The 22,271-nt window shown below is 44.6% G+C and overlaps 1 protein-coding gene and 1 long non-coding RNA gene across 7 annotated transcripts in view; one reads left to right on the forward strand and one right to left on the reverse strand.

Annotated features, from left to right (window-relative positions):
- Positions 1-22,044, reverse strand: part of Dock11 (dedicator of cytokinesis 11) — a 191,688-nt gene extending 169,644 nt beyond the window's left edge. For 2 of the 5 annotated variants that reach the window (XM_074063353.1, XM_074063354.1), the window contains exon 1: positions 15,773-15,976. In XM_074063353.1, coding sequence (XP_073919454.1) covers positions 15,773-15,874 — 102 coding nt within the window. In that variant the 5' untranslated portion in view covers positions 15,875-15,976. Of the gene's footprint in view, positions 1-15,772; positions 15,977-21,928 lie in introns of those variants that run through there. The other 3 variants (XM_074063352.1, XM_074063351.1, XM_074063355.1) reach the window with 2 other exon arrangements.
- LOC141419762 (uncharacterized) lies at positions 16,058-19,232 on the forward strand. Of its 2 annotated transcripts, none has more exons than XR_012444432.1 (3): positions 16,058-16,185; positions 17,868-18,184; positions 18,815-19,232. It is a non-coding gene; the product is annotated as an uncharacterized lncRNA (long non-coding RNA). The 2 variants fall into 2 exon arrangements; XR_012444433.1 differs by having other exon boundaries at positions 16,064-16,363.
- Positions 22,045-22,271: the final 227 nt, after the last annotated feature.

Here is a 22,271-nt window from a genome sequence, read left to right on the forward strand (position 1 = left end):
AGTCTAAAAATACACAGCTACCCTCACTAAATATTGCTAATATTTTAATCTCTGGTCTCTTGGTCTACTGTAATGCAAAAATATTCCTTCTGCTCCCTCAGATTAAGCCCTTGTTTTGCCTTCTCCCATTACTCCTACCACCTTTCCATAGGTAGCTTTAAGCCATTAAAAAGGAACCAGTGGAAATAGATTCTCTGCTTGTGTTCAATTCAAGTGACAGTTCACAGGTTTGGGATTTTAGCATAAACCGAATGAAAATATCTATCTTCTCCCTTTGCCAATGCAGCTATCTACCATAGCTTCACACACCTTTCTTTACCTTTAGCTCATTCTCTAACAACCCACTGCTTTCTAGTTCCTTCTGCTATATAAGACAGGCCCAGAAGTTCAAGGCTTTTAAGCCATCAACTGTGTCGTGAAGATCATGGCTGTAACGCACACTACCCATAAGCCATGAGTTCAGCTGAGGGCCAGGAGAAAAACCAAAGCAGAGATCAGTAAATCAGTAAGATGAAATAAAATAAGCCAGGTTGAAGGAAAAGAGCCCATAATTTGGAGAAAATGGAATGGGCGTTGACTTCTAAGCAAGATTTAAATTAGACTGCAGTTAATACCCTTTCATGTTTAAAAATTACTAGGATACCTTTATATGAATACATTAGACAAATTTTTAACATAATTCCACTGAAAATACTGGAACTTTTAATTTGAATTAGCTTATTAGGAGAACTGAAGCTGTTTTCCCATTGAAGGAGGTAGGGGAACAGAACAGGAAAAAGTGAAGATGGTTAATGTATATTTTCTCTCCAGATCTGAAGTTTCCACAACATTTTACATAATGCTTTTCAATGTATTACAGCCAGATCAGTTACCCAAGGGCCTGTAAAGGGAAAGGTTGGGCCTGGGAGAAGTATGGTTGTGGCCAATTGGAATTGATGTAAAACGAGAAAATGCAATCCATATCTACGACAGTGCTTCTTGAGAGCCGTGAGGCTCTGCGCCATCAGGCCATCATGGATATTATACTGCCCAGTGTGAGGAGGGCCTGTGCAAATGTAATGAGCTTTTGTGCGGTGAGGCAGCTCTCGAAGATGGCAGTGACTGCATTTGGTAGAAACAGGAAGTTTCATTTTACCTCTCAATTGAAATCATCATGAAGCCAGAAACCTCAAATTTTCCAACCACGTGTTTTAGAAACCTGTTTCTAGGATGGGGTCCTGTGATTACCTTGAAAATGCAGGAGGGCAGTGCCCCATCTAACTTGACCTCCAGCCTGGGTGAAGCATCTCTTACACAGGACATTTGAGAGGCATCTTGGGGCACTCCCTGGCCAAAGAATTATTCTCTGTGATGTGAAACTATTCCTTTCTCTTTTACCACACCCACCCAACACACACATTGACATATCCCTAATACACCCCAACCTCTTTACTCTTTTCTTTAGCTGAGGGTGGAAAATTCTGTAGGCCTGAGCTGGCTACATGCCTGTTACGTGTCTGGCCAGCTTGTATCCTGAAACACCTCAAGTCTGAAAGCAGTGCCCCCTGTAAGACCTCCACACCGAGGGAGTCCTCTGTAGGGAAAACTTTAATTATGAAGAATTTAAGCAAACATCCAAATTGAAATTGCAGACCACAAACCTGTATTGCTTTCTTTCAGCCAAAATTCTTAAAAGGGATTGTGTTCCCTCGTTGGGATTCCGTGAAGACTTCTGCACCTGGCTTGCAGTTTGCACGTTTGTCAAATGCCTGTTCCTCCTCCATCATAATGTTGGAAACCATGCTGGGAATGCATCTGACCCCAGAATACCCCCACTCCTCTAGTGAAGCTTCAAGTGGTAGGCACAACAATGGTTCCCCAAAGTTGGCTACATCTCAGTCCCTGGAACCAGTGAATATGTGACTTTATGTGGCAAAGGGGACTTCGCAGATGTGATTAAATTAAGGATTTTGATATGAGAAGATTACCCCAGGTTATCCAAGGTATGAGACCAATGTCATCATAAGGGTTCTTATAAAGGGCTTGGGGTATAAGTCACTTGCCTACCATATGTGAGGCCTGAGCTCAATCCGAGTATCACAAAAACAAAACAAGGTTTCTTATAAATGAAAGAGGGAGTCAGCAAAATCAGACTGAGAGGGGGATGCGAGGATGGAAGCAGAATAAGAGTGGTATGATTTAAGACTTGGCCTGCATTGCTGACTTAGGATGGAGGTGGAGGCCATGAGCCAAGGAATGTAGGCAGCCTCTAGAAGCTAGACAAGGAGGCAAGGTAAGAGGTTCCCCTCTAGGGCTTCTGGAGGAAGTGCAGCCTTGCCAAACATTGGCTTTAGCTCTCTGAAACCAATGTCAGACTGTTGACCTCTAGAACTATAAAAAATCTGTGTTCTTTTAAGACATTAAGTATGTCTTCTCTTCAACAAAATTGGAGAAGAGGGCAGAACAGGTTCTGCCTGGAAGCAAGGAGGGTGGGAGGGAGAGGGAGGGGAAATGGCCCAAACAATGTATGTACATATGAATAAATTTAAAAAAGACATTAAGTGTGTGACACCTTGGTATAGTAGAAGTGGAAAATTAATATACCATGTTCCTAGTCCAGCCCTCAGCAGGGCCACTCACCAGGGCACTCTACCTCCTCTGAGTTTCTTAGGCAGACACTCACTCCCTCAGTTCACCTTCCACTGTGCTGAGCTCAAGCTGTTAGACTGTCATGCTGAGGGCAGGGCATCCCTGCTCAGAAGGATCAGCAACCAGACTAGAACTCACTCCTAGAGGAGCTGAGCAACTAGCCAGAAAACCAAGACACCAAGATGGGGTTAGACACAGATGGGCTGGGGGTCAGCACAGGAATATAGGGGCCGGGAATATAACTCAGCAGTAGAGCACCTGCTTGGCATGCCAGAGCTCCCAGGTTCCATCCCCAGATACATACACACACACACCAGGGACATAGTAATTGGGACAATGACACAAAGGGAACAAGGAGGAAGCCCAAAACCCAGTGACCAGGAGTGAATTTTAAAAACAGGGTAGAACCAACAGTTATGGAGGCCAAGAATTTGGACTCTGAATGTGAGAAGCTCCTGATGTCTCTGATGCAGGCAGTACTGAGCTGGTAGTAGACAACAGAGTAGCTCTAGCTAACCTGTTGAGAGAGGAGGGAAGGAGAGAGGCAAGGAGAAAGAGCTGGGTTTGTTATTCTAGAATTGAAGCGAGAAGCCTTATACAATTATCTTTGGCTCTCTTGGTGAGAATTTTGCCAGACTGTTTGGAAGGGACAGACAGAGGCCAATTTCCTCTACAAGCAGGCTTGTCAGTCACTAGTGGTGAAGAAGCAAGTCTCCTCGGGGTCAAGTTAGCAAGGAGAGTTTTCTTTGCTTTGCAAGCAATAGAGCATGTCATAAACACTGCTGGACACAAATGAGAGCTACTGGCCCCCTGTGAGCTTTTAAATAACTACTCAGTTAAATTTATGTAGCAGTTGATTCAGAGCCTTCTTGGACTTAAGTCATTTCTTGGTGGTGAGGTAGGCACTTAGAAGGTGGCATTCCCTCCTTCAGGTCCCTAGGAAACTATTCGGTGCACTGAAGCATTTGAAACTTGTTAATCTATGAAAGTAAATTGGTCATGCCAACAGCACTCTTCCATTCACACATGGACACTGAGAACACGCCATGAAAGGCGTAAGTTGGCAACTTCTCAAGTGGGAAACTAAACTACTAATATAAAAGGCATGGAAAGAAATAAAAATATATATGTGTTGGTATTTTTGGACAGTGCTAACCCATTTGAAAAAATCATAAAAGCAGTTATATGATCCCAGGTAACTCTGCAGAGCCAGTGTTCTAGGGATTTTTTTCCATATAGTTATTCAAATAGTGAAGCAAAAAAGAACAGCCAGTTGCAAATAGTTCTCAAAATCCTTAAGCTCACTTTGGGAAGGAAAAGTCTATGCTGATCTTGTCCACATTCCTCAAAAATAAGCCCTGTCTTTAGCTAGATAGCTAGCTAGTTTTTTTCTTTCCTTTCTTTCTCTTTCTCTCTCTCTGCCTGTCTGTCTTGCTGTTTCTGTCTCTCACTCCCTCCCTCTCTCTAGCTCTGTCTTTCTCTGTCTCCTTTTTTCCTTTGTTCTTAGCTTCTACTTTTCCACTAAAGAAACCTTCACTTATTTAGAAGTGAACACTATTTCCCATAGATCACACCAAAACCACACAGGGAAACCTTCGTCCACCTGGTTTCTTGTGGAGCCTGGGACACATGCTAGTGCTTCTTCATGCGATTAGTCTGAAAGAATCTAAACACCTGGTGTTCATTACCTGTTCTGTCAGTTTGCAAACATGGATGACCTATGGCCTATCTCACCCAAAACTAGGCCTCTGTTTCCCCACTTATAGAAAAGGGATGATGACAACATGGTATGTGTTTAACAAACTCTTCTTGAGATTGGGTCAATCATTATTTTAAAGGTCTTCTCATTATTTTAAAAAAAACATCTCATACAAATGAATCCCCAGCCTTTTGTCACACTTCACCCGAACACTTCAAATAAAGATGTCCTATCTCCAAGAGTTGGAAGAGCACTTGATTTTTGGGTTAAATCTCACACAATATGATGGGAACACTGAAGAATCAGAATACCTTCAAACACTTCTCAGCAGCCTGAAACACAATCCAGCATAAGCTGTGGAGAAAGGCAAAGACATGTAACTTTCCATGAATGACAAATTCCATGTAAAATAAAAGTAAAGTGGAGAAGAATCACAGGAAATCATTAAAAGAAAAGTTAGGCATGACTCTGCAAGGTTGTGCATAGAGGGCTGGAGGTGTGGCTCAAGCAGTACAACACCTGCCTTGCAAGTGAGAATCCCTGAGTTAAAATCCTAGTACCCAAAAAAGAAAGAAAAGGTTGTGCAAATAGGGAAAAACAGGGAACCCACACAGCATGTTTTCCACACTGACTTTGCTGGGAGCCTGTATACATGATTCTTAATAGAATCTCTCCTAGTATTGTAAAACCAGAAGAGTCAAATACAGAAAGGCATTAGGACTACTGGTATAGCTCAGGAATAAAGCAGGCACTTAGTGTGTGTGAGGTCCTGGGTTCCACCCCTGGCACAGAAAAAAAGGGGGATACTGACTTCTTAGAAAAAGTTTTTCTGGTACTGGGGTTTGAACTCAGGGGCTCACACTTGCTAGGCAGGTACTCTACTACTTGAGCCATACCTACAGCCCTCTTAGGAGATCTCTAAACTTTAAATTTTTTCACTAAAATAAACATTTTCAAAGTAGATTTTTTAAGGTCTGGAGGCTTGCTTCAAGTGGTAGTGCTTACCTACCAATGCAAGGCCCTGATGTCACCCCACTATCGCCAAAACTGATTTTTTTTAAAAGAGGTTTGAACTTTAGTATCTATTTGATTTTTAAATGTGAGGATTCATGAAGGGATATCAATAAAGTGGTTTCTTTTTTCCTGGCATACTGGGTTTGAACTAAAGGCCTTATGATTACTAGGCAGATGCTCTACCACTTGAGCCACGCCCCCAACCGTATTTGCTATATTATTTTTTTTTTTTTTTTGCAGTACTGGGGTTTGAACTTGAGGCCTACACCTTGAGCCACTCCACCAGCCCTTTTTTTGCTTTATTTTTCAGGTAGGGTCTCACTTTTGCCCAGATGGACCTCAGGCCATGTTCTTCTCATCTCCACTACCCACACAGCTGTAATTACATGCATGCATCACCACACCTGGCCTTTCAATGAAGTTTTGAGAGGGAAAGGAAAGATTGTCAAATCTCTATGTTTTCGGAATCCAATTTTCCTTTATTTGTCCCCTTATATAAAACCACACTAAATAGTCTGGCATAAAGGCAAATGCTTGCCAGGCATGGTAGTGCATACCTGTAATCCAAGCTACTTAAAAGGCACATAGGTAGGAGAATCATGGTCTAAGTCTAGCCCTGGACAAAGAGCATAAGACCCTATTTTTTTAGACTAAAACAAAAAGGGCTGGGGGTGGCGCAAATGGTAGAGCATTTGTCTCACAAGCATAAGACCATGTGTTCAAACCTCAGTGCCACCAAAAAAAAAATAAATAAATAAACAAAATAAAGGCAGGTGTTTCTGCCAAAGGCTATGCACGTGGGTTTCCCAAGCTGGAGAACTTTCCCCCAGATACAGCGCAGAGTGCATTCCCCCTCCCCTTGAGGGCCTGCCATCCCACTCACTCAGCAGACTGGTCTGGAGGCAGGAATTACCAAAGGCTGAGCCTTAGCTCACACCCACTTCACTTTTCAGTATGACTCAATCACACTGGGAAAGGATATTACCAAGAACCTGATAGATCTTTGCCAGCTATTCATTGGACAAGGGAGTCATATCCAGAATATATAAAGACCTAAATATTAAACACACAAAGAAAAGCAATCCAACTTATAAATGGACAAAGAAATTGAAGGACAGTTCTCAAAAGAAGTCCAAATGGCCAAAAAACACATGAAAAAATGCTCACCATCTCTAGCAATAAAGGAAATGCAAATCAAAACTACACTAAGATTCCACCTCACCCCTGTTAGAATAGCTACCATCAAGAACACCACCAAAAACAGATGTTGGCGAGGATGTGGGGAAAAAGAACCCTTGTACACTGCTGGTAGGAATGCAAACTAGTGCAATCACTCTGGAAAAAAATATGGAGGCTTCTTAAAAATCTAAACATAGATCTGCCATATGATCCAGCAATACCACTCTTGGGGATAGACCCAAAAGAATGTGACACAGGTTACTCCAGAGGCACCTGCACACCCATGTTTATTGCAGCACTATGCACAATAGCCAAGTTATGGAAACAGCCAAGATGCCCCACTACTGATGAGTGGATAAAAAGTGTGATATATACATATACACTATGGAATATTATTCAGCCATAAAGAAGAACAGAATTGTGGCATTTGCAACAAAATGAATGGATCTGAAGTTCATCATGTTAAGAAAAATAAGCCAGACCAGACAAATATCACGTTTTCTCTCATATGTGGAAGCTAGAGCTAAAGAACAAAATGGACATGAACATAAATGGGGGGGTTTGGGGGAGAATCAGTGGAAGATGGGAGGGGTAAAAAGAGGGCAAGGTGGGGAGAATATGATTGAAGTAGGCATGTATGAAAAGTTCATAATGAAATACGTTTTTTAAAATTGCAAGAAGGATTTAAAAAGGAGGGATGAAGGAAGGGGGATAAAAATGAGTACTAGAGGGGGCGAACATGATCAAAGTACATTATATATAGGGAACTATCACAATGTTACCCCCGATACTGTACAATTAACATGCACTAAAAATTTCAAATAAATAAATAAAACCAGAACTAAAGAACCCAGTGGAGACAGATCTGTCAGCTTATTCTCCCAGCAAGGGTCCAACTCTTGGCTTAGCCTTGGGGCCCTAAACTGGAACAAGGAAATAAGAATGCAAAGGTACTTATTTCTCTTCTGCCAGCTTACTATTCTGTCTGTTGACTTGCAATACATGCACAGAAGGCATCACTTCCCACCACAAAGCCTGGGAATGATAATGAGAGCCAGCAGTCATGCTTACCATGTGCCAAATCCCACTCTAAGTGCTTCGAATGCAACAAGCCTTTCAACAAGCCCATGAGGGGTCACCAAGGCCCAAGAAGGTTAAATAACTGGCCAAATGTCACTCAGCTAGCAAGCAGTTGCAGTAAACTCTGAACTTGTGCAGTATGTTCCTAAAACTCACAATCTTTTTTTCTTTTTTTTGGCAACACTGGGGTTTGAACTCAGGGCTTCACACTTGCTAGGCAGCCATTATTACTGCTTGAGCCACTCCGCCAGCCCTTTTTTGGGTGATGAGTTTTTTTCAATAGGATCTTACAAACTATTTGCCTGGGACTGTCTTTCAATCTCGATCCTCCTGATCTCTGCCTCCTGAGTAGCTAGGATTACAGGCGTGAGCCACCAGCGCCCAGGTAAAACCCACACTCTTAACCACTCTGCTCTAGTAAGTATGAAGTTACAGGCAATGGCAGCTGAGACTCCCTTTGTGCCACTCATTACTGCTCTGCGAGCCTCTAGGGCAGGGCCCTGCAAGGAATCAAAAAGGCATCTGACTCTTGACTGACATAAATGACAGACCAATGTTACCCAGGACCTCCTCTGCCCTCCTGACAAAGGCTACAAGAAACCAAGAGGTCTAAATTCCAAGGAGAAATGTATTCTAAAAGTACCCTCAGGATTTACAGAAAAGAGAAACTACTCAAGCTTCTTCTCCCTTGTGTGGTTTCTGGCTTCCCCTTTAGTGTTAAATTTTTTTAAAAAGCAAGTAATAAATTTTCAACATGCCTTGCTGACAATTCTGTATCTCAGGAGAAAACAAAATCAGGTAGGCAAATTATTCCTCTGTACCGAGTTGCAACCAAAAAGCAAGAGATGTTCCTAAAAGAGAGCGTGGAAAGTTTCGAGGGTAACAACCACTGTTTACAACTCCATTAGAGTTCAAGTACAAGAAGGCCAAGATAAGTTATACCTGTACACTATGAATGAATTTCTCAGCCTGTTCTATACCATTAACTCTTCCTGTTCCCATAAATAATGGGGGGGTCATAGTAAAATAAATGTAGAAAAAGCAATGTTCTTTAGGAAAGGACAATTTAATCTTGGTAAGACCAGGAAGGATCAAAGTCTTGACAAACATTAAAGATCACAAAAAAGATGGGGTTTGGGGGAGACGATGTAACTAATCAACTGAAGACAGAAGGCAGAACCACTGGAATCCTATCTGGCTTCTATCTTCTCTATTTCGGTTATTTGCACATATCTAATCTTCCTTCCTGGCTTGTGAGTCCTTTAAGAGCCAGGACTATTCTATTAGCCTCTCTGAGCAGCTGGAGGAGGCTGGTCAGCTCCCCATTCCCAAGCTCCTCTAGAGCAACTGCCTCAGCAGGATCTGCAGCAGGGAGGGAACTACCATTGTAACTGGAAGTCTGGGGCAGGCCTCTAGATTCTTCCTCCATGTCCTGCCTCCCACTTCCCGATCACTCCCAAAGGTGCAAGCCTCTACAATCAGCTAATCTCCCTACAATCTCATCTCTATCAGCTCAGCCCTGGCCCTTTCCTGGCTCTTCCTCCCTTTCCTGATCCCACTTGGAACACTTTCCTCTCTGCCCTCAAGAGCCCCAGTCTTCTGCCAAAACACAACCCTACATGCTCAGCCTTCCTGTAGAATGTTCTCTACACTACCTTGCTTAACTGAAACCTAGCTTCGCCCTAACAACTCTCTCAAATAGATGTCTTTTCTTTTCCCTTCCCCTATCACCAAACACATTTTCCTTCTGTTCACCCAAGCTGCTAAACCTCAAAATCATCTCTACCTCCTCTTCTTCATCTTCTTTACTCTTCCTCCCACCTTTCCCCCCTTCAAGAATCACCAAATCTTGTTGATTTTATCACTAAAATCTCTCTCATCTCTGCCCCCTCCACCCCCCCCCCCGCCACCGCCCATTGCCATTCTCACTGCATCAGTTAAAGCCTTGTTATCTCTCTCTTGAAGTATATATTCTAACTACTTTCTGGGCCTCCAGGCTCTTTTCCCACCACTGAAAACATCCCACACATTGTTGTCCATGTGTTTCCCATAAAACATGTATGGTACAATCTATGTGAGGTGCTGGAACAGAGGTGAAAGCACGGCCTCTGACTTCTTGGCTCATATCCAGAATGGCTAAGAAGCATTCTATGGTAGATCCTTCTAGAATATTAGCTTTATCCAACTTTCTTTTTTTTTTTAACTTTTATGAACCACTTATACATCAGACACTTTTCATGCTACCTTCTTTACTTCTCACAAGAACTCCACAAGGGCCGGCAGAGTGGCTCAAGTGGTAGAGCACATGCCTAGTAAGTATGAGACCCTGAGTTCAAACTCCAGTGCCACAGCTGGATGCTGGTGGCTCACGCCTGTAATTGTAGCTGCTCAGGAGGCAGAGATCAGAAGGATCATGGTGCCAAGCCAGCCCGGGCAAATAGTTTGAGAGATCCTATCTTAAAAATACCCAACACTAAAAAAGGCTGGTGGAGCGGCTCAGGTACTAAAAGCCCTGCCTACCAAGTTGAGGCCCTGAGTTCAAACCCCCGTACCACCAAAACAACAACAAAAACCCAGTACCACACACACACACACACACACACACACACACACACACACACACACACAACACAAAGAATTATCCCCATTTCACAAATGAGAAAAACGAGATCAGGTTAGCTGCCTCAATTCACAATGCAAGTAGGTGGCAGAGGTCAGATCCAAGACCAGGCTTAACTCCTGAGCCCATCACCTGCCGTTCACATTTTACGTAGGACTTTGAAAACTTGGGAAAGAGCCCAAACAGGATGACCATGATATGAAGGATCTCGAAACCAAGTCACATGAAAAAAGAAGGAAAGAAATAAACGCTCTTTAGCCTTGTGAAAAGTGAATTTTAAAATGACATGTGGCTGTCTCCAAATATTTGAAGGGTTGTCATGTGAAAGAGGAAGCAAACACTCTGTGTGGCTCCAAACAGCAGAGCTACACACAGCCCATGGTGGAACTTACAGAGAATAAATTTCAGCTCAAGGACCTTTTCTAACACAGCCCTCTAACAGGCAGGGAGTGCTTAAAGAAAACCTAAATAATCATTTGTCACAGATGTGTCTAGGGAGACACTCCTGCCTTGAGTGGACAAGTGGCCTAGATCAGTGTTTCTGTGCACATCACAGCCACCTGAGGTGGTTTTAAAGAATGTAGATGCCTGGCCCCTCCCCTGACTTAGCAAAACAGAATCTTTGGGGTGGAGACCGTTATTGCAAGAATCCAGAACAAGGAAATAAATCTGTATGAAAGTTCACTCGTTCTCAAAAGAAGAAATATGAATGGTCAATCAACACATGAAAAACTGTTCAACTCTCAACAGTAATCAAAGAAATACAAATTAGAACATCAATGCACCATTTATATCCTATCAGATTGCAAAGATTAAAAAAATATTAACCAATGTTAGCATGGAAGAGGGTAAATACCCTGCTGGTGAAAGAATTGTTTTGTGGTGCTGGGGATCAAACCCAGGGCCTCATACATGCTAGGCAGTTGCTTTACCACTAAGCTACACCACCAGCCCTAAGAGGAATTTATAATACTAAAAATTATATAGTCTTCGAACAGATATTACATTGCTAGAAATTTATCCTAAGAGGACAATCTACCAAGTTTGAAAATGCCTTCTCAAACATGTTCGTTATTGAGGCCAGCACTGTCCAAGAGGACTCTGGATCCTGATGGAAATGTTCTATATCTGCATTGTCCAATATGGCAGCCACTGGCCACATGTGGCTATTGAACAGTTGAATTGTGACAAGCACAATTTAGGAACTGATTTTAATTAATTTAAATTTAAAGGTAAATAGTCACATATGTCCAGTAGCTAAGGTACTGGACAGCTCATGTCTATTCTAGCATTAAAACCATATACTATTAAAATATTAAACAATAAGGGAAGATATTATTCCACAATGGAATTGTGCACAGTCTAATTAAACATGATTATGTAAATTTATATTTATTGACATGAAGAAATGTCCATAAGATATTGATAAGTGAAAAATTATTTTAAATTGGTATTAATATGCTTACTTGAGGGGGGACAGCACTGGGGTTTGAACGTAGGGACTCAACACTTGCTAGGTAGGTGCCCCACCCTTTGAGCCACATTGCCAGCCCCTCATTTACTTTCTCTCTCTCTCTCTCACACACACACACACACACACACAGTCTTGGAATAACACATTAGTGTATCAAGAGTTCCTTCTGAGTAATGAGATGGTAATGATTTAGTCTTTTCTGTTTTTCTAATGTTCTATAATAAACATGCATTTATTAAGTAATAAAGCAATCATAGTTTAAAGAAGGCTTGCTGATGATTACCATATGAAAAGACGCAATCAGAGAATCTTTTCAACACCTTAGTCTTAGGAAACATTCTTATTGGTGCATAAGTGAGACTTCAGGAAGAAGGCCTCTCTGGTTTCACAGCAAACTGCACTGGTCTTTTGAAGAGACCCTCAAAGAATGGCTTGCTCAGGGCCCTTGTAACTCAGAGAGGCCAGCAGAAGGAGAAATAAGACAATATTTAAGTTCAGGTGCCAACACTGGTTAACTTTCCTCACTCTCAGTTCACTGAGAGCTGAACTAAGTCTGAACTGGAAAGGCAGTCTTGATGCCTAAATGGGGCTGGGGGTGTGGCTTGATTGTAAGGGGTGGGGGAGAGAGCCCAAGTTCCAGCTGGTTTTCTTCCACAGTGCAAGTTCTCACCTTCTTACAAATGAAGCTGTGGTCTTTGTCCTATATTAACTACTTTCCACTAATTCTCCTGGGAAGAGGGAACAGAGGCACTCCTGCATTTTCTGTGCTTCCCATAACAAACATTCTGTGCAAAGGTAGCTGTGAGTGGTGGGTGGGGGAAGTCAGCAGCTGCAGCCCCTTTTCAGCCTTCCTCAGCTTCTCTATGAAATCCCCGGATGCCAGCCAGAAGCCATGCATGCATTACCTTGCCTCAGGGGGCTACAACTGGTAATATCTAGCAACTCTTTCCTGATCACTGGCAGCAGCCAAGATATAATAGGTTTATCTGCCTTTTTTCCCCTTGAGGTACAAATAGCAATATCCTAAAGTATAATAAAAACACCATTAAAACTCTGCATTTTAAACTTGTATATATGTAAAATGCCTCCCATTAACCACATACATGCTCAGGTTATAATGCTCCTCCCTGAGCCCCTCTGGAAAAATCCTGGTCAATGGTGATTCTTGTAATTATCCCTTTCCCTGGGTTAAAAGGGACCTTCATAAAAATGCTGGGCTTAGAAGAACATGCAGCAATGAAACAGTCTCTCTGCTGCTTCATTACGTAGTTAATAGATTCGTTGAAGTGGTAGTAACTGAATGAAGGTTTGAATACATAATGATATGCTATCTATAACTCGGGCTTTCTGAATTTTGTCAGACAGTGAGCAAAACTGAATGATGTTAGCAACATGGTAACAAGTGTATAATTGTTAAAACAAACAAACAAACAAAAACCTTAAATAGGAAATACTGTATATTTGATCAGCTTGGTGTGTTTGCCAAGTTCTACGGAGAGTAACGGGAGGAAAACTTGACCTGTTGTGCTAATGACTCCGACTCATGCTGGAGCTCTAACATTACTCTCTTGGGTTTATAGCAGCAAGTGTAAATCCTAACTCAGCTGTCCCTTAATAAACACTTGGGGCTTCAATCAGAAAAGAACCAGAAGTTAAGGTGGCAGCTGCAACATGGTTGCATTGCTCTCCAGCTATCCATGGCTTTACTAATTTTGGTCAAGAGCTCTTTGTTTCAGACAAGGGGATGGGGGTTATTTAGGAGTGTACACACTATTTAAGGCTGTTTCCTTATTTCTTAATTGACTGAACTGCTTACAAATGTAATTACTGAAGATGCTAGGGAGAACTCAAAATTGATTTGTGTACATAATCTGGGTGTCCTATGGAAAAACATACACACACACACACACACACACACACACGTTAGAACAAATGAAGAAAAATCTATCTTCATTCCCTTGTAATTATAGGGCATCTAATATTGTGTCTTGCACAAAGTAGGTGCTCAACAGGTATTGACTGATTTAAGATTACTAGTATCTGTTCACCACACTCTCAAAATCTCAAGGAGGGTCACACACTAGCAGAATGAGTAAATATCAGTCCTCTGCATTGCCTGGTATAAATGCTAAAAATCACTAGCCTTAGTAAGCTACACTGACCAGAGAACAGTGATCACTCCAAAAGAGTCTCCTCCACTAGCAGGTTTTCCAGCTTTGCCACAGAATCAATGGTTAGGAAGGAGCCATTTCACCTGTGCTGCGCAACATTCATTAATTCTTTTTAAAACCTAAAAAGCTAGGAAAGCATGTTAACTTTTTGCTGCTGAGGGCTGAAGGTCAAATGCTGGTCAAATCCCAGTGGAGGTTTGATGTGTCCCATTTATTCTCTTGAGACCATCTGTCCATCTCAGGGCTCCCTTCACACGATGTGGTAGAGGGCCAGCCACCCCTGATCAGGGAAGGTTTTCTTTCCTCCTGAATTTAGAAAAGCGTCCCCCATCTCAGTGCTAGGCAGACTGAATCACTTGTTAATAACCACCAAAGATGAGAGCCCTGGCATAAATGACCTGCACACAGCTCTGTCTTCCTGTCTTAACTGTGATGACAAGCCAGGTTCCCATCAGACCTCAACAGGTCCTCACTCCAAAATCAGAGTGAAATCTACCATAAACCAAATCCATTAAAACAACATTAAAGGTCTGGGTTTAGCTTCACTAAGCAGCAGGATTTAACTTTCAAGGGTCCAGCCACAATAAAGAGATTTCTTTAAAGTCACTTGGCTTTGCACAGTTGAGGCTATTAGGGATCAGATTTTTATCTCAAAGGTACATATTTTACTTTTGATCCTCCTCCAGAACTCCCACTAATGTCAACTTTCTCCACTGTTGGGCTCAGGCCCCTGGCCTCCCTTTAATGTTGGTTTTATTGCTGATTCTACCAGATCAACAGAAAAATTACAAGGAAAAGCTGTGAAGTTCCCTCCCCAGGACAAGCTGTCTTAACAAAAAGCCCTCTTAAATGGTGAGATTTAAACGCAGCAAATGTCACGATGTAAGATGGTCTCTGAGAGACAAAAACAAAAATATTCACCCCCTCCGCCCCAAACGCGCGCTAATTAACCAGCTCCATTTGCTTATTTAGGGTTCGTTCCCTAGTCCAGAAAATTGGCGAGGGGTGCCTGGAAATGGAAGGGGCAAATGCCCCTTTAGCACCGTGTGCTTCCCTCTAAAGTCAGACAATCGGAAGGAGGCTGGCTGAGGGTGCGCTGGGAAGGCTCCCAGGGGGTCAGCGTGCTCTCCAATCCCCATCCCCCAGCCCTGAGCGGTGGGTCTCAGATCCCAGGTCTTCCATGCTTGGCACACCCCGTCTTCCCCCAACCTCTTGTCTCTGTTGTGCTCGATAGTCTCAGGGGACACTTCGCCACAGGCAACCGACCCTGCGCCCACTAGTCCTCAGAATCCCGTTGTTTTCAATCCCCTCCTTCCGCGGCGGCAACAGCACCCCTTCACACCCATCAGCACCCTCTCTCCCCAGTAGCAGGAGGAAGTCGCTCTGCTTCCTCTGTTCTCACCGCCCGCCAGAGCTTGGGCGCCGCGGGCTTTTTGGGTGGGGTTCGTTTTTGTGTACACGGTGTGGTGTGTGCCCGTGAATGGTTATGTGAAAAAGGCTTGTCGCATCCTTCCTCCTGGGCTGCCTCAGGTGCCCGCACGAGGGGATCGCGGTGTCGCCGTGCCCTAGTCCCCAGCTCTTTGTGCCAGGTCCCGGGCAGCGCGAGGTGCGCTCTCCAGCTCACAGCCAGTCCCCGCCCAGGGTGGGAGCCCGCGCTTCGCCCGTCACCTTCCACCCTGCGCACCCTCCGCCTCGCGGGGCAGTCGGCGCGCTGTCACAGGCGCTGGGACTCGGACCCTGGCAGGCGGCTGCCAGTGCGAAAACTTAATGGAGCGGAGACAGAGCTCGCTGCGCGCCGGGCGGCCGCCCCAGCGCCGCTCCTGCCCGGGGCCCCGCGCGAGGGAAGCCACCGTGTCGCTCCCAGGCGAGGCGCGTCCCCCGGGACGCCCCGTCCCTCCGCCACTCACCAGCACCACGGAGCCCCGCACGGCCTCGGACACGCTCTGCCGGAGCTCAGCCGCCGTGCCGGGCTTGCTGAGCCGCTTGGTGAATTTGCGCACTTCGGCCATGGCAGCGGTGGCGGACAGGTCTCGGCGGGCGGGCTGGCGGGCGCGCTCACTGGCCCGGGCCGGGACGGCCACGGCCGCTGCTGCTCCCGGTGTTTACACGCCGGCCGGCCGGCCACATCGCAGCGCAGCGGCGGCGCGGCTCCCGCGGCTCCTCCCGCCCGCCCGCGGCTCCTCCCTCCTTCCCTCCTTCCCTCCTTCCCTCCTTCCCTCCTTCCCTCCTTCCCTCCTCTCCGCGCTGCTCGCTCTGCTCGCTCCCCGGGCAGCCTCAAGGCGGCGGCCGCAGCGCCCTCCCCTCCAGAGCCCGGACTCTGGTAGGCACCAGCCCAAGAAGGAGGGTGTGTCTGGAGGGGAAGGGGGATAGTGGAGGTGGGGGCGAGGTCACGAGGGAAGCGGGGAGGGGGGAAGTGGCAACCACCCGGGCCCCGCCCGCAGCTGATGTTGCTGGTGCAGCCGCATCCGGAGGCGAGAGGCGGCTGCTGCTTTTTTCGAGTGAGTGGGGCGGGAGGGGGGTCGGAGGGGGGTGATGAAATGTCTCCGAGACTGGGGCGTGCCCTGCTCCAGGGCTTCTCTCCCGCCCCAGAGGCTGCAGCGCCCGCAGAATGGCTGGAGAACTCTCACTGGCCGCATCGCTCACGCCCCCCGGGGGCCCCCCGTAGCGAGGGCCTGGGAGACAAAGTGGAGCAGCCGCCCTTTGTATGCTCCGCCGGGTCGGGTCTCGCTGATCTGGACCGAGGTAGAGCAGATTTTCCAGCCCGAGAGGCTCGCCTGGGCCCTCCTCCCCGCACACACAGTTTTCTTGTCCAGGCATCCACATTACAGGGGCGACCCCAGCGAGAGAACAAGCTTTTGGGAAGAGTGACTTGTTGTGGTGGCCCCCACTTGATCGCCCAGGCGAGGGGAGGGGGGAAGCTGGGTGGTAGGGCTCCAGCCTGTGTTCAGCGGTGACTGCGCCAGAAGTGGGGTGCCCTGGCACTGGGAAAGCCATGGCCTGATGTTTCAGGAACTTACCAAATTTCTAGCTTTTACATGTGCCCTGCAAACACCTTTCCCTCCTCTTCCTTATCCTCTTCAGCTTCCAAGAAATTGTTTTTCCAAGAATCAAAGAACATCTTCTGACTAGGTGTAAAGCATGCATGCTTAAAACAGAAAGAACGGCGGGAATCTTAAAGTACTAGTGACCCTGTCAAACTCTTAAGTGCAAAATGAAAAAAGACTTCAGAAGTTTTCTATCTGGTTACTTCATTTCTTGAGAGTATGAAAATGATCCACAATCTGGGAGACCAAGCAGCCAGCCCTTCTGAGAGAATCCCTATCACTGCCCATATGGCACTTTCCCCACTTCTCCCAACTTCAAAGGGCAAACAGTCACACCTACATAGGGGCGTTGTTATGGAAACAAGGGCATGCTAGATTGTCTCTGTGTACCCAGAAAAGGCCAATCTCTTAGCAGCAACCCTATTCCACCACCATTACATTATTCTCAATAAAGCAGAGATGGAGGGTGCTAGAGAGCCTGGGACCTAGAAGTCCTCCTAAAGACAGGCATTGTGTCACAAATGGTGGCTTTGCACTGTGTGTGTGTGTGTGTGTGTATAAAATATGTTATTGTTGCATTACAGGTGGATCCGCACCAATTCATGCCCTCTGTTCCCCGAATGCCTTCTGGCTCGCTCTTGATGCTGACCTCCCCAACAATAATAATACTCTTTACTTGCTAATAGAGCCCAGATGTGCTGCTTCAGCTACTAGGCAAAGGCACGGGGTTTAGAGAAGAGAGGCCCCCCTCCAGGTGGTGATGAATCATAACTACTTAAAAGATGATAATCTTTCTACTAGTGGGATAGCCTAGATTCCCCCTCAGCTTAAGTGGGTGGCATATAAGACAGAAGGTGAGAGGAGAACTCCTGGGAAGGCTTTTTTCCTTGATAACAAGAGGTGGGGAAGGAAACCTGTGTCTCCCACTTTTCTTGAGAAGAGGTGTTTTCTTGTTTAGATTTACCCCTGGGAACCAAGAAGGAAGGCCAAGACCATCTCAGAGATGCCAATCCAGAATTCAACAACATAGAACAATTGAACCAACCCTGGTACTTCCTATCTCTGAGTTCCTTTTCACGAGGAAAACCAACCCTTGAGTTTTGTGCAGCTTTTAGTCAAATAGTCTGTTACTTTCAGCCAAAAGCATCCTTAATACTACAGGCTCTATTGCAAGCCATGGGAGGTACCCCACATTAAACAGAACAGGCAAGGTCCCTCTCCTCATGGAGTTCTCCTTCCAGTGCAAACAAATGAACGTGTTCATTTCAGAAAGAGGTAAGTGCCTGCAGAGAATTAAAGTGATATGACTGAGAGGGACCGGAATTGGAGACCTAATTTAGAATAAGTTGTCAGGCCGGGTGCTGGTGGCTCATGCCTGTAATCCTAGCTACTCAGGAGGCAGAGATCAGGAGGTTCAAAGCCAGCCCGGGGCAAATAGTTCACGAGACCCTATCTCAAAAAAGCCCTTCACAAAAAAGGGCTGGTGGAGTTGTAGGCACTGAGTTCAAACCCTAGTACCGAAAAAAAAGGCACCTCTTTGAGGAGGTGAAAATTGAGCTGAGTCTTGTTAAAAAAAAAAAAAAAAAGCAGTGCAGGCAGCAGGAATGCCAGGACAGCCTGGAATGGAGCAGACTTAGTGTGTTGCTAGACCAAAAAAAGGCAGAGAAATATGAGATGGAGTCTGAGAAGTAGTTTCTGCAGAGCCTCGTGAGCCACAGGAAGCATATGTCACACCAATGGTGCACAAACAACATTTGGCCATTGTACAGGCTCCACACTCGTTGCTGAGAGTGTAAGCTTACTTTTTCTGCATTAGGACTTCTAATTACATAAACATCGGGTGTGATGCTATATGCACTGACGGACAATACAGGATAAATTAAAAACACTTTCCTTTTCCACCAGGAAAAAATGGAAGTCTACAAGACAATGTATTTATGATGCATGGTAGCATGTGATAAGGACCATACTTCAGGTGAAGAGACAGGAGACATCACGTCTGATCAGAATCCATAGAAAGCTTCCTGAAAGAGGGTGTTTGAGTTGGACATCAAGGAATGAGTACACTCTGGATATGACTACATTCACAGAGTAAAGAGAAATTGTAAGGCAATTCTTCAGCCTCCAAGAAGACATTTTTACTAAATTAACTCTTTTCTACATTTGTCAAATAGCTTGGATTTTTATCACAAATTTACCTGTCAAGTAACATTCTCCTAATTGAACCTGAGATACAAGTATTAGAAATGCCTTTGAGCTCTTTGACCTAGGAATTTCTCTTGGATGGATCAATGCCAAATAAAACCTATCACTTATGAACCAAGATGCCTGTATAAGGACGGTTATTATGTTAATGTGTGTAATAGAAAAATATTAGAAACACTTTAAATGCCCATCTATATGGGACTGCTTCGTTCTCAATCGCTAGACCAGTACCTGGCACATACTGAGTACTCAAAAATACTTGTTCAGTGAATGAATGAATATACATGATTCATTCAAACTAAGGAATTCTCTTCAGCTGTTAAAAAGAGAATGAGATATATATGTATGTACTTACATGGGAAAAACTCCAAAGATACTAATTAATAAGTTGTGTGTGTCCCTATACACGAGCTAATAGTGGGATCTAATGGGTGGGAAGTAGAAGTGAGGAGCAAGGGGACTTTCATATTTTATCATCAAAGTAGAACTACAGGTACGTGCCACTACGCCGGCTACAGTTTTTATGTTTAAGTCTACATTACTTTAAATGAACTTACAAATTTTGTTCCTTGGTGGCATGAGCTGCATTCCATGTGCTCAATAGCTAATTATGGCTAGTGCCTACTCTCTCAAACAGAGCAGACCGACAATAGTGTCCATCACATGAGGGCCACTCACGCACAAATTGTGCGAGGTATTTCCGGTGAGAATATATTTGTTCATGGTTATGTGGCTGAGATAAATAAAACAGAAGCAACCATGTTGTCATGCCCACTTCTGAGTATTATTGAGGCTTTTATAACAACCAAAACGTAATTGTGGAGAGCTATATAATCGTCAAAGCACACATATCTATGATCTCTTTCCAGTCTCAGAATAATTTTGAGAGGTAAGGGATGCCAAAAATCTTTTTCCCATTTTATAGATGAAGAAACCAAAAAGATAAGTCGCATAGTAGTTGACGAAGCCTGGAATAGAAGCTAGGTCTTTGAGGTTTCTTTCAGACACACCATATAGTGTGTCTTACTTTCTTCATTATGGACCCATCATCATTAATTTATAGTGGGGTTGTCAGAGTGAATGTAATAATGTATGCACTATATGAAGATCTGAAAAAGTGATTAAGTCCTATTGCAATTATAAGACATTTAAATAATATAAACCTTCCTGAGTATCAATTGCACCGCTTCACATAGTGAGAGGTTTCTTTAAGCCACACACTCTTTTTCACTTTTTTCTAAATTCACTCCCTTCAAAACTATTATAAAAATATCCTCTCACCAGGTGCCATGGCTCATGACTGTAATCCCAGGTACTCCAGATTCAGAGGTCAGGAGAATCGAGGTTTAAGGCCATCCCAGGCAAAAAGTTAGCAGACTCCATCTCAATCAATAAATTGGGCATGGTGGCCTGCACCTGTCATCCCAACTAGGCGGGAGACTTAAGTAGGAGAATTATGGTCTGAGGTTGGTCCTAGGCGAAAGCTCAAGAACCTATCCAAAAAATAAACAAAGCAAAAAAGGGCTGGGGGATGGCTCAGGTGGTAGAACACCTGCCTAGCAAGCATGAGGCCCTGAGTTCAAACCCCAGTACTGAGAGCGAGAGAGCTCACAAGCAAGAGAAAGAGAATGGAAAGCACCTGGCTTAACGCCTAGTAGGAGTACCACCGGCATTACTGACTATGAAGGCCCTTCTACTGTTACAAAAAGAGGACCTAACAGAAATAACGCAAACCAGACCAGACTAAGGCATACTAAGGGAAAAGAAAGGAGGGGGTAAAAGTTCACTGAGCTTCTGCTATGTGTCAGGCACTATGATAACTTCTGTTGTCTGGCCACTTTGGAGAACCCACAACACAGATGGTTAGGACCTATGGGGAGATTTCTAATCCACAAAAGCTGCATAGCATAGTGGGTAAGCACTAGGGTGCCGGGGTCAGACTAAACTGGGTTCAAATCCTGATTCTCCCTCTCTTATGGAGTGAACATGAGTAGGTTGTTTTCCTCAACTGCAAAATGAAAATGATAACAGTATTTGGCTTAAGTGGTTGTAGAAACTTAATAAGATAAAATGCCTTAGCATACAGCAAACACTTAAGCATTAACTGAGGCAGACTGTGCTTCCCAAAGATAGCTTGCAACAATACTTCCCATTCCATATGCTCATCTTACAGTGTGACTTTGATATTTCTCTCTTCAAAGCAGAACCAACTACATAATCTGCTAGAAGGGCCCCTTGATCCAAATTGATTAAGAATGTAAGGCAACAACAGGAAAGCATTAAGCCAAGTGCAAAGCCCTTCTGAGAGCAGAACCCTACGGGACTACACAGGTTGCACACCCATGGTGCCAGTACTGCTTCAAGAGACAAGGGTCTATGTTGTCTCCTTTTGAATCTGGGTGGGCTAGTGGCTAAGGTGGAGTGGCACAATGTGACTTCTGATACTACATCATGAAAAGTGATAGAGGCTGGGCATGGTGTCTCATGCCTGTAATCCTAACTACTCAGGAGACAGAAATTGGGAGGATCACAGTTGAAGCCAGCCTAGGCAAAAAGTTGACAAGATCTCTAATAAAAGCTGGGCATGGTGGCAGATGCCTGTCATCCCAGCCACACAGGAAGCATAAATAGGAGGTTTAGGTCCAGACTATTCCAGGCATAAATGGGAGACCCTACCCCCAAAATAACTAAAATTAAACGGACTACGGTGTGGTTCAAGTGGTAGAGCGCCTGTCTGGCAAGCTTGAGGCCCTGAGTTCAAACCCCAGTACCACCACCACCAAAACAACAACAAAAAAGCAATTCAGTGCCTACCTGGGTCTTTTGAACACCTTCTTGAGGCCTGAGCTGCCATATTAGCAATCCAGTGATTTTGAGACCACCATGCAGTGAGGAAACCCAAACAAGCCCATGTAGAGGAGCGTGAGACTACATGAGGCAAAGGAAAGGGAAGGCACCCCCGCAATTCCACTCCAGTCACCATCTGACCATAGTCACATGCATGACTTTGCTGGAACTGCACAGCCAAGCTCTTCCTGAAGAAGAGAATAAGAAATAAGAACAGAATTGGCTGAATGTGTGAAACTTGTTTGAATCCTGTTTCACTCAAACCAGCCATAAGGAAAATTCAAGAGTATAGGAAATACTTGAATATGGA

The sequence above is a fragment of the Castor canadensis genome, chromosome X (genome assembly GCF_047511655.1).
Source record: "Castor canadensis chromosome X, mCasCan1.hap1v2, whole genome shotgun sequence".
NCBI lineage: Eukaryota > Metazoa > Chordata > Mammalia > Rodentia > Castoridae > Castor > Castor canadensis.